At 34.9% G+C, this 13395-nt stretch overlaps 2 protein-coding genes across 2 annotated transcripts in view; one reads left to right on the forward strand and one right to left on the reverse strand.

Annotated features, from left to right (window-relative positions):
- The first annotated feature begins 337 nt into the window (after nucleotides 1-337).
- LOC144360050 (uncharacterized) lies at nucleotides 338-1850 on the forward strand. Its single transcript, XM_085495126.1, has 4 exons — nucleotides 338-476; nucleotides 721-840; nucleotides 1064-1283; nucleotides 1728-1850. Exons 1-3 carry the CDS (start codon nucleotides 338-340, stop codon nucleotides 1273-1275), a joined length of 471 nt encoding a protein of 156 aa, XP_085351252.1. The 3' UTR covers nucleotides 1276-1283; nucleotides 1728-1850.
- Nucleotides 1851-2634: 784 nt separating this feature from the next.
- The window catches only part of LOC144358163 (uncharacterized), a 40862-nt gene continuing 30101 nt past the window's right edge, over nucleotides 2635-13395 (reverse strand). Inside the window, exon 7 of the mRNA XM_085495356.1 lies at nucleotides 2635-4310. Within this exon, the coding sequence (XP_085351482.1) occupies nucleotides 4212-4310 (99 nt within the window). The 3' untranslated portion in view covers nucleotides 2635-4211. The remainder of the gene's footprint in view (nucleotides 4311-13395) is intronic.

Here is a 13395-nt window from a genome sequence, read left to right on the forward strand (position 1 = left end):
ATGTATAATCCCTGTAAATCCTAGACCCCTAGAACCCTGGAACCTTTAGTAAATTTATTACCTCTATAAACCCTAGAACTTCTGGTAAATGTTTCACCCCTACAAACCCTAGACCCCTATAAACCCTAGTAAATGTTTTACCACTATAAATCCTAGACTGATTATTATTAATATTTGTGATATAAATAGGTTTATCAACCGCTTTTCCATGGACAAATTTAGACAATTACTAAAGTCGATAAGTGATGATTTGGATGAAGGTGAGGTTAAGGATATGAAATGTATGTTAATAGGACATCAACTGAAGAAAAAAGATCAACATGAATACACTAATGGAATGGCTATCTTCCTTAAATTGGAGGAGAATGGAGATATTTCACCCACTAATCTAACCTTACTAAAACAGTTGCTTCAGGGGAGAAAACTGTTGGCAGACAGAGTTGAACAATTCGAGAAAGACTTCATTGAGAGACAAGGTATTGCCATGACTCTTGATATACAAATATTGTATTCCCTTTTCGCCAGAATTGTATACATTTACTAACTTTATTAATAGTAGTCACAATGTCTTGTATTTGCATCACTCGTAGTATAGTGAATTTTTTACTGTTGGAGTAAAAGTTTTATGTGATATTTGTAGCAATGTTCTTTATTTTTTAATCTACTTGTCAGTTAATTACATGTTTGATTTCATTGCATATATGTCATCATATGTTGCAGCTTGCCCAGAAGCTTCGCAGCCAGGTTCTGGTATACTGTGTGGTAGTTCTTCTGATAACAGTCTTACAGAAGAAGAGTTAAATGAAAATTTTTGTAAAATTGACTCGCAATTGAATAAGGGTAAGTCTTATAGTGAATAGAAATGATGTAAATATTGTTGTTCTGAAACATCGCATTGTTTTGTTTTGTGTAATATAAAAGAAAATGCCATTGAGTATTGTCCTGCGTTAATAGACCTGACACTGAAAACCATGCTATTTAAAACAGTGACACAATGAAGGTACCAATTATTATTTAAGTTGAATAATACTTCACATGATTGATATTGAAATTCGTGTTGCAGATGCATTGAGAAAATTGAAACAACACATACCTTCTACAATAATTCCTGACGGAGTTATGGAAAAACATAAAACCGCATACGAAGTGATGAAAGATTTGAAAGATAGACGAGTGATAACTAGAAATGATACTTCTTATCTGGAAAATCTATTAGTCAAGATTGGCAAAAGCGAATTGGCATCTATATTGAAGGAAAAACCTTCAATAAGATAACTATTTTGGTGAGTATTTTAATAATCATTTGTACTATTTTCTAAATAAAACACTGTGTTCATGACATTTTAATTTGGACGACATTGATTAGGTTACTGTTGGAATTATAAACTATATTGACTGCATAATTCACTTTAGCCGTGATGTGTATTTCACCGAACAATTACTCATTTGTAATTATATAAACACAACTATGCTATATTTGTCCCTTCGTAACAAATACAAGTTACAAGTCGGTAGGCTGATTGGCGATCTATTTTTTTTCAAATTTGTCAATTTTTCTTGAGTGCAGGTGTGACCTGCCTGTCAAGTTATTATATATTATATTGGCCTGTTCCTGGCGAAAAGTTGCCCCAACCTTCAAGATCAAATTTCTCGGCTATAAAAAAAATGTTTGGCCCATACTGAAATGTCCGAAGTTTTAATTCCAAATCTTTGTTTCATTTAAATAGGATTCGACATGGACCCAACAGAAAACTGTGGCAGACGGTGGTTTATAGGGTACTTCATTAACTTATAATTCCGTTAGTAAATAGAAATGAATGAAAGCAATATTCAAACAGATCTGTCCGACAACTTACAGCTTTAAGATAAGCTGGTAAAAATTGAGGAAATATTATTATATTACTAAATCATATTACTATTGTACTCTACCTCTATTAGTCATTGATTGGAAATATTTCTGATAGTGATTTAGTTAACTTAAAACTTACATCCACAAGTAGTGATTCACATCTTTGTTCACATAGACAATATATGTCGAATTTAGCTTTACAGAATATTTTTTTTACAATTTTGACAAATGCTTTTCATGTTAACACAATGTTTTTAATATTTTCAATATTTTTAAATTACAATAAATATGAAACGTGACATATTTTAAAATGTTTAGTATGTTTAGTCATTTTTTAAACGTTAACCAGTACTAATGAGAAATTACTTAATAGATAATTAACGAAGTTGGTAGAATATTCATCAAAAAACGAAGGGGCATGACCCTTTTTTATTCATTTCAAAACTCGCCCTTAGGATCAGATGGTTATCACTAAATGGTTAAGACTGTGGACGTGGTTGATATGAACTTGTGACCTTTTATCGATGGTAACATCGGGAAGACGAAGCATAGACAGAGCATAGAGTACAATGGTTGTCCCTGGGCATTGGCCAAACGGCCAAGCCCAGAAAGCAAACAAGTGGCGCTCCCGATAATAATGTCTAAGTAAAAAAATTAGGTCCTAGTAAAAAGTAAAGGTAAATCACGTGATCCAAATTGATACGTCACACAACTCTTATGAGAGGACAGTGATTTAATTCACTCACTCAGGTTTTCCGACAATACATTGAATAATAAAACAATAGTGATTTTAACACCTCGTGATAAATTGCTCTACAGGCTGATTTATTGCAGGTTTTATGGATTATAATAGTACACGTGGTCCCATACACTGTCAGTTGCCCATAAGCAACATTATATTATAGTTGTTATTATGATTACTAAAAATTGTATAAAATTCTCATAATCAAGGCTTATCTAATTACAAAGCAAAGTTATGTTATGGTGTTTATTATGAATGTATGCATTTTTTTTCTCAAAATAAGATGAAATACAGAATGGCTATAAGATTTCAATATTTCTTTGAATCACAATAAAAACCAATATTTCTGCTCATATACTTAATTGACACAGTTTTAATCAAAAATGAAATGGATGAATGTAATATATTCACTAAAATGTTTAAAAACATTCCAAATTTTGCGTTATTTAGTCCAGCCTATACATAAATTTAGAGCACTATACCCCAAGACGTTTAATTTCACTCAGTACTTTGTATTTCTTGAAATATAACGAGAGCAAACCATTAATATTTTCAAAGGATAACGATTTTATTCTGGACTATGTCGTTTGAAATAAAATCGACGATGAGACCATAAATGTGAGAGAACTTGCCGCAATGCATGATAAGACATAACGTCCCCCAACTACAACGTCAACTTCCCAACTACTGTAAAAGTCTTTATTTACGCTTGAAATTTATTTTCACTAAATGGATTATTCAGTGATTTTTTTATATGTTATATCAACTCACAAAACACCCAACAAGTCTTGTCATCGAAAATAATTTCCAACTAAAATAATTGTTATACTATATGAATTGTAACGCAGCTACCTAGTTTTAAGCACTTGAGTACACCTAAAGTGCCTTTACCCTAAAGTGCGACAATAGAATGATGTAAAACGGCACCAACACGTCTAGACCAGCCAAACAAAAAACATCTGGCTGACAAACAGAATTTCCGTACTCTATACATCCGTCGGGAGAATTAGTCTCGGAATTGCATTAAACCATCTGTAATATGCAGAAAGTTTCACCTGCTTATATTCAGCAAAACAAGAATATTAGTAGACATGATGAGTTATCATCTACTTAGTCACCTACTTTGTAAACAGTCTTAAAAGCTAACTGATGTGTGCAACTATATTATTATTTTACTAATGTGAGACTGGTATATTTCATCTATGATTATTACAATATTGTGCCATTCAGTGGATTACATAAAAGTCACCAATACAACGTTTCTATAAGAAGCATTTCTAGTGACGATGCAAATGTGGGTTGCATCAAGCATACTCCAAAAACAAACTTATTTAATGGATCCACTTATTTATATGTGTACTTCTAGGGCACACGCGATGAATACCGATGGAAAACACCATTTTCCATATTTGCCGGATGAACACCTTCATAAAACTAACAGTGTATTGACTGTATGAAGAGTCGACGTAAAAGAATCAAAAACTTTTTATTGTATACAAGTTATGAATAAATAATATCGAACATGTGTGGATTAGTATGCAATGTGGAAGATTAATGACTGAATTAATGTAATGTTTTTTTCAGCCCACATTTGAATAAATACGCCACAGCAAGTAGTTATTAAGTGAGATTTGTTAATGCGTTCCTCAGTCTCCTCATTTCTGGTATACTTTTTAACCCAAGGTTATTCAGTGTGTAATTGTAGAAAAACTCAGGTGCCTGAAAAATAAACAAAGAATCTATATATATACATGTATTACAAGTTACCTATGATAAATCTGTCTGAATCTACTATAGGTGGATTGTCTGTCTGAATCTACAATGGGTTCATTATTTGTCAGAATCTACTATGAATGCATTATATGTCTGAATCTACTATGGACACATTGTGCGTCTGAATCTACTATAGATGCATTGCGTGTCTGAATCTGCTATAGACACAGTGTGTCTGAATTTATTATGGATTGTGTGTCTGAATCTGCGATGGATACATTGTGTGTCTGAATCTGCTACGGACAAAGTGTGTCTGAATTTACTATGGATACATTGTGTGTCTGCATCTACTATCCATGCGTTCTGTGTCTGAATCTACTATAGATACATTCTGTGTCTGAATCTACTATGGATGCATTGTGTGTCTGAATCTACTATGGATGCACTGTGTGTCTGAACCTACTATGGATACACTGTCTGTGTGAATCTCCTATGGATGAATTGTGTGTATGAATCTACTATAGATGCATTGTGTGTCTGAATCTACTATGGATGCATTGTGTTTCTGAATCTACTATGAATGCATTTTGTGTCTGAATCTGCTATGAATGCATTGTGTGTCTGAATCTACTATGAATGCATTGTGTGTCTGAATCTACAATAAGTACATTATATGTCAGAATCTACTATAGATGCATTATATGTCTGAATCTGCTATGGACACAGTGTGTCCGAATTTACTATGGATACATTGTGTGTCTGCATCTACTATTCATGCGTTCTGTGTCTGAATCTACTATAGATACATTGTGTGTCTGAATATACTATGAACACATTGTGTGTCTGAATCTACTATGGATGGATTGCGTGTCTGAATCTACAATAAGTACATTATTTGTCAGAATCTACTATAGATGCATTATATGTCTGAATCTGCTATGGATGCATTGTATGTCTGAATCTACTATGAATGCGTTGTGTGTCCGAATCTACTATAGATGCATTGTGTGTCTGAATCTGCTATAGATACATTGTGTGTCTGAATGAGCTATCAATGCATTGTATGTCTGTATCTAGTATGGATGCATTGTGTGTCTGAATCTACTATGGATGCATTATGTGTCTGTTCTACAATGGATGCATTGTGTGTCTCAATCTACTATAGATGCATTGTGTGTCTGAATCTGCTATGGATACATTGTATGTCTGTATCTACTATAAATGCATTGTGTACCTGAATCTATTGTAGATGCATAGTGTGCCTGAATCTGCTATAGATATATTGTGTGTCTGAATCTACTATGGATGCATTATGTGTCTGAATCTACTATGGATGCATTATGTGTCTGAATCTACTATGGATGAATTGTGTGTCTGAATCTATTATAGATGCATTGTGTGCCTGAATCTACTATGGATGCGTTGTGCTGAATCTACAATAGATACATTGTATGTCTGAATCTACTATGGATGCATTGTGTGTCCGAATCTACTAAGGATGGATTGTATGTCTAAATCTACTATGGATACATTGTGTGTCTGAATCTACTATGGATACATTGTGTGTCTGAATCTACTATGAATGCATTGTATATCTGAATCTACTATGGACACATTGTGTGTCTGAATCTACTATGGATGGATTGCGTGTCTGAATCTACAATAAGTACATTATTTGTCAGAATCTACTATATATGCATTATATGTCTGAATCTGCTATGGATGCATTGTATGTCTGAATCTACCATGGATGCATTATATGTCTGAATCTGCTATGGATGCATTGTATGTCTGAATCTACCATGGATGCATTATATGTCTGAATCTGCTATGGATGCATTGTATGTCTGAATCTACTATGAATGCGTTGTGTGTCTGGATCTGCTATGAATGCATTATATGTCTGAATCTGCTATGGATGCATTGTGTGTCTGAATCTACTATGGATGCATTGTGTGTCTGAATCTGCTATGGACACAGTGTGTCTGAATTTATTATGGATTGTGTGTCTGAATCTGCGATGGATACATTGTGTGTCTGAATCTGCTATGGACACAGTGTGTCTGAATTTACTATGGATATATTGTGTGTCTGCATCTACTATTCATGCGTTGTGTGTCTGAATCTACTATAGATACATTGTGTGTCTGAATCTACTATGGATGCATTGTGTGTCTGAATCTACTATGGATGCACTGTGTGTCTGAACCTACTATGGATACACTGTCTGTGTGAATCTCCTATGGATGAATTGTGTGTATGAATCTACTATAGATGCATTGTGTGTCTGAATCTACTATGGATGCTTGTGTGTCTGAATCTACTATGAATGCATTGTGTGTCTGAATCTCCTATGAATGCATTATATGTCTGAAACTACTATGAATGCATTGTGTGTCTGAATTTACTATGAATGCATTGTGTGTCTGAATCTGCTATGAATGCATTATATGTCTGAATCTACTATGGATGCATTGTGTGTCTGAATCTACTATGAATGCATTGTGTGTCTGAATCTACTATGAATGCATTGTATGTCTGAATCTACTATGGACACATTGTGAGTCTGAATCTACTATAGATGCATTGTGTGTCTGAATCTACTATGGATGGATTGCGTGTCTGAATCTACAATAAGTACATTATTTGTCAGAATCTACTATAGATGCATTATATGTCTGAATCTGCTATGGATGCATTGTATGTTTGAATTTACCATGGATGCATTATATGTCTGAATCTGCTATGGATGCATTGTATGTCTGAATCTACTATGGATGCATTGTGTGTCTGAATCTACTATGGATGCATTATATGTCTGAATCTGCTATGGATGCATTGTATGTCTGAATCTACTATAGATGCATTTTGTGTCCGAATCTACTATAGATGCATTGTGTGTCTGAATCTGCTATAGATACATTGTGTGTCTGAATGAGCTATCAATGCATTGTATGTCTGTATCTAGTATGGATGCATTGTGTGTCTGAATCTACTATAGATGCATTATGTGTCTGAATCTACTATGGATGCATTATGTGTCTGAATCTACTATGGATGAATTGTGTGTCTGAATCTATTATAGATGCATTGTGTGCCTGAATCTACTATGGATGCGTTGTGCTGAATCTACAATAGATACATTGTATGTCTGAATCTACTATGGATGCATTGTGTGTCTGAATCTACTAAGGATGGATTGTATGTCTAAATCTACTATGGATACATTGTGTGTCTGAATCTACTATGGATACATTGTGTGTCTGAATCTACTATGAATGCATTGTATGTCTGAATTTACTATGGACACATTGTGTGTCTGAATCTACTATGGATGGATTGCGTGTCTGAATCTACAATAAGTACATTATTTGTCAGAATCTACTATAGATGCATTATATGTCTGAATCTGCTATGGATGCATTGTATGTCTGAATCTACCATGGATGCATTATATGTCTAAATCTGCGATGGATGCATTGTATGTCTGAATCTACTATGAATGCGTTGTGTGTCTGGATCTGCTATGAATGCATTATATGTCTGAATCTGCTATGGATGCATTGTGTGTCTGAATCTACTATGGATGCATTGTGTGTCTGAATCTGCTATGGACACAGTGTGTCTGAATTTATTATGGATTGTGTGTCTGAATCTGCGATGGATGCATTATATGTCTGAATCTACTATGAATGCATTGTGTGTCTGAATCTACTATGAATGCACTGTGTGTCTGAATCTGCTATGAAAGCATTATATGTCTGATTCTACTATGGATGCATTGTGTGTCTGAATCTACTATGAATGCATTGTGTGTCTGAATCTACTAGGAATGCATTGTGTGTCTGAATTTATTATGGATTGTGTGTCTGAATCTGCGATGGATACATTGTGTGTCTGAATCTGCTATGGACACAGTGTGTCTGAATTTGCTATGGATATATTGTGTGTCTGCATCTACTATTCATGCGTTGTGTGTCTGAATCTACTATAGATACATTGTGTGTCTGAATCTACTATGGATGCATTGTGTGTCTGAATCTACTATGGATGCACTGTGTGTCTGGATCTGCTATGAATGCATTATATGTCTGAATCTACTATGGATGCATTGTGTGTCTGAATCTACTATGAATGCATTGTGTGACTTAATCTACTATGAATGCATTGTATGTCTGAATCTACTATGGACACATTGTGAATCTGAATCTACTATAGATGCATTGTGTATCTGAATCTACTATGGATGGCTGGCGTGTCTGAATCTACAATTAGTACATTATTTGTCAGAATCTACTATAGATGCATTATATGTCTGAATCTGCTATGGATGCATTGTATGTCTGAATCTACCATGGATGCATTATATGTCTGAATCTGCTATGGATGCATTGTATGTCTGAATCTACTATGAATGCGTTGTGTGTCTGGATCTGCTATGAATGCATTATATGTCTGAATCTGCTATGGATACATTGTGTGTCTGAATCTGCTATGGACACAGTGTGTCTGAATTTACTATGGATATATTGTGTGTCTGCATCTACTATTCATGCGTTGTGTGTCTGAATCTACTATAGATACATTGTGTGTCTGAATCCACTATGGATGCATTGTGTGTCTGAATCTACTATGGATGCACTGTGTGTCTGAACCTACTATGGATACACTGTCTGTGAGAATCTCCTATGGATGAATTTTGTGTATGAATCTAATATAGATGCATTGTGTGTCTGAATCTACTATGGATGCTTCTGTGTCTGAATCTACTATGAATGCATTGTGTGTCTGAATCTCCTATGAATGCATTATATGTCTGAATCTACTATGAATGCATTGTGTGTCTGAATCTACTATGAATGCATTGTGTGTCTGAATCTGCTAAGAATGCATTATATGTCTGAATCTACTATGGATGCATTGTGTGTCTGAATCTACTATGAATGCATTGTGTGTCTGAATCTACTAGGAATGCATTGTATATCTGAATCTACTATGAATGCATTGTATGTCTGAATCTACTATGGACACATTGTGAATCTGAATCTACTATAGATGCATTGTGTATCTGAATCTACTATGGATGGATTGCGTGTCTGAATCTACAATTAGTACATTATTTGTCAGAATCTACTATAGATGCATTATATGTCTGAATCTGCTATGGATGCATTGTATGTCTGAATCTACCATGGATGCATTATATGTCTGAATCTGCTATGGATGCATTGTATGTCTGAATCTACTATGAATGCGTTGTGTGTCTGGATCTGCTATGAATGCATTATATGTCTGAATCTGCTATGGATACATTGTGTGTCTGAATCTGCTATGGACACAGTGTGTCTGAATTTACTATGGATATATTGTGTGTCTGCATCTACTATTCATGCGTTGTGTGTCTGAATCTACTATAGATACATTGTGTGTCTGAATCCACTATGGATGCATTGTGTGTCTGAATCTACTATGGATGCACTGTGTGTCTGAACCTACTATGGATACACTGTCTGTGAGAATCTCCTATGGATGAATTTTGTGTATGAATCTAATATAGATGCATTGTGTGTCTGAATCTACTATGGATGCTTCTGTGTCTGAATCTACTATGAATGCATTGTGTGTCTGAATCTCCTATGAATGCATTATATGTCTGAATCTACTATGAATGCATTGTGTGTCTGAATCTACTATGAATGCATTGTGTGTCTGAATCTGCTAAGAATGCATTATATGTCTGAATCTACTATGGATGCATTGTGTGTCTGAATCTACTATGAATGCATTGTGTGTCTGAATCTACTAGGAATGCATTGTATATCTGAATCTACTATGGACACATTGTGAGTCTGAATCTACTATAGATGCATTGTGTGTCTGAATCAACTATGGATGGATTGCGTGTCTGAATCTACAATAAGTACATTATTTGTCAGAATCTACTATAGATGCATTATATGTCTGAATCTGCTATGGATGCATTGCATGTCTGAATCTACCATGGATGCATTATATGTCTGAATCTGCTATGGATGCATTGTATGTCTGTATCTACTATGAATGCGTTGTGTGTCTGGATCTGCTATGAATGCATTATATGTCTGAATCTGCTATGGATGCATTGTGTGTCTGAATCTACTACGGATGCATTGTGTGTCTGAATCTACTATGGATGCATTATATGTCTGAATCTGCTATGGATGCATTGTATGTCTGTATCTACTATAGATGCATTGTGTGTCTGAATCTACTATAGATGCATTGTGTGTCTGAATCTCCTATAGATACATTGTGTGTCTGAATGAGCTATCAATGCATTGTATGTCTGTATCTAGTATGGATGCATTGTGTGTCTGAATCTACTATGGATGCATTATGTGTCTGTTCTACTATAGATGCATTGTGTGCCTGAATCTACTATGGATGCATTGTGCTGAATCTACAATAGATACATTGTATGTCTGAATCTACTATGGATGCATTGTGTGTCTGAATCTACTATGAATGCATTGTGTGTCTGAATCTACTATGAATGCATTGTATGTCTGAATCTACTATGGACACATTGTGAGTCTGAATCTACTATAGATGCATTGTGTGTCTGAATCTACTATGGCGGAATTGCGTGTCTGAATCTACAATAAGTACATTATTAGTCAGAATCTACTATAGATGCATTATATGTCTGAATCTGCTATGGATGCATTGTATGTCTGAATCTAATATGGATGCATTATATGTCTGAATCTGCTATGGATGCATTGTATATCTGAATCTACTATGAATGCGTTGTGTGTCTGGATCTGCTATGAATGCATTATATGTCTGAATCTGTTATGGATGCATTGTGTGTCTGAATCTACTATGGATGCATTGTGTGTCTGAATCTACTATGGATGCATTATATGTCTGAATCTGCTATGGATGCATTGTATGTCAGTATCTACTATAGATGCATTGTGTGTCTGAATCTACTACAGATGCATTGTGTGTCTGAATCTGCTATAGATACATTGTGTGTCTGAATGAGCTATCAATGCATTGTATGTCTGAATCAAGTATGGATGCATTGTGTGTCTGAATCTACTATGGATGCATTATGTGTCTGTTCTACTATGGATGCATTGTGTGTCTCAATCTACTATAGATGCATTGTGTGTCTGAATCTGCTATGGATACATTGTAAGTCTGTATCTGCCATGGATACATTGTGTGTCTAAATCTACTATGGATGCATTGTATGTCTGAATCTACTAAAAATGCATTGTGTATCTGAACCTATTATAGATGCATAGTGTGCCTGAATCTGCTATAGATATATTGTGTGTCGGAATCTACTATGGATGCATTATGTGTCTGAATCTACTATGGATGCATTATGTGTCTGAATCTACTATGGATGAATTGTGTGTCTGAATCTATTATAGATGCATTGTGTGCCTGAATCTACTATGGATGCGTTGTGCTGAATCTACAATAGATACATTGTATGTCTGAATCTACTATGGATGCATTATGTGTCTGAATCTACTATGAATGCATTGTGTGTCTGAATCTACTATGAATGCATTGTATGTCTGAATCTACTATGGACACATTGTGAGTCTGAACATACTATAGATGCATTGTGTGTCTGAATCTACTATGGAGGAATTGCGTGTCTGAATCTACAACAAGTACATTATTTGTCAGAATCTACTATAGATGCATTATATGTCTGAATCTGCTATGGATGCATTGTATGTCTGAATCTAATATTTATGCATTATATGTCTGAATCTGCTATGGATGCATTGTATATCTGAATCTACTATGAATGCGTTGTGTGTCTGGATCTGCTATGATTGCATTATATGTCTGAATCTGCTATGGATGCGTTGTGTGTCTGAATCTACTATGGATGCATTGTGTGTCTGAATATACTATGGATGCATTATATGTTTGAATCTGCTATCGATGCATTGTATGTCTGAATCTACTATAGATGCATTGTGTGTTTGAATCTACTATAGATGCATTGTGTGTCTGAATCTGCTATAGATACATTGTGTGTCTGAATGAGCTATCAATGCATTGTATGTCTGTATCTAGTATGGATGCATTGTGTGTCTGAATCTACTATGGATGCATTATGTGTCTGTTCTACTATGGATGCATTGTGTGTCTCAATCTACTATAGATGCATTGTGTGTCTGAATCTGCTATAGATATATTGTGTGTCTGAATGTACTATGGATGCATTATGTGTCTGAATCTCCTATGGAGGCATTATGTGTCTGAATCTACTATGGATGAATTGTGTGTCTGAATCTATTATAGATGCATTGTGTGCCTGAATCTACTATGGATGCGTTGTGCTGAATCTACAATAGATACATTGTATGTCTGAATCTACTATGGATGCATTGTGTGTCTGAATCTACTAAGGATGGATTGTGTGTCTAAATCTACTATGGATACATTGTGTGTCTGAATCTACTATGGATACATTGCGTGTTTGAATCTACTATGGATGCATTGTGTGTCTGTATCTACTATTGATGCATTGTATGTCTGAATCTACTATGGATACATTGTATGTCTGAAATTACTATGAATACATTTTATGTCTGAATCTACTATGGATGGATTGTATGTCTGAATCTACTATGGATACATTGTGTGTCTGCATCTACTATGAATACATTTTATGTCTGAATCTGCTATGGATACATCGTGTGTTTGAATCTACTATGGATACATTGTGTGTCTGAATCTACTATGGATGCATTGTGTTTCTTAATCTACTATGGATGCATTGTGTGTCTGAATCTACTATAGATACATTGTGTGTCTGTTCTACTATGGATGCATTGTGTGTCTCAATCTACTATAGATGCATTGTGTGTCTGAACCTGCTATGGATACATTGTATGTCTGTATCTGCCATGGATATATTGTGTGTCTAAATCTACTATGGATGCATTGTATGTCTGAATCTACTATAAATGCATTGTGTATCTGAATATATTATAGATGCATAGTGTGCCTGAATCTGCTATAGATATATTGTGTGTCTGAATGTACTATGGATGCATTATGTGTCTGAATC

This window comes from Saccoglossus kowalevskii, chromosome 21 (genome assembly GCF_978046115.1).
Source record: "Saccoglossus kowalevskii chromosome 21, keSacKowa6.1, whole genome shotgun sequence".
Classification (NCBI taxonomy): Eukaryota; Metazoa; Hemichordata; class Enteropneusta; family Harrimaniidae; genus Saccoglossus; species Saccoglossus kowalevskii.

Coding starts and splice junctions, on each gene's coding strand:
- LOC144360050 (XM_085495126.1), top strand. CDS start 338: ATGGCTATCTTCCTTAAATTGGAGGAGAATGGAGATATTTCACCCACT. Junction 477..720: donor AGACTTCATTGAGAGACAAG/GTATTGCCATGA, acceptor CATATGTTGCAG/CTTGCCCAGAAGCTTCGCAG. Junction 841..1,063: donor TGACTCGCAATTGAATAAGG/GTAAGTCTTATA, acceptor TTCGTGTTGCAG/ATGCATTGAGAAAATTGAAA.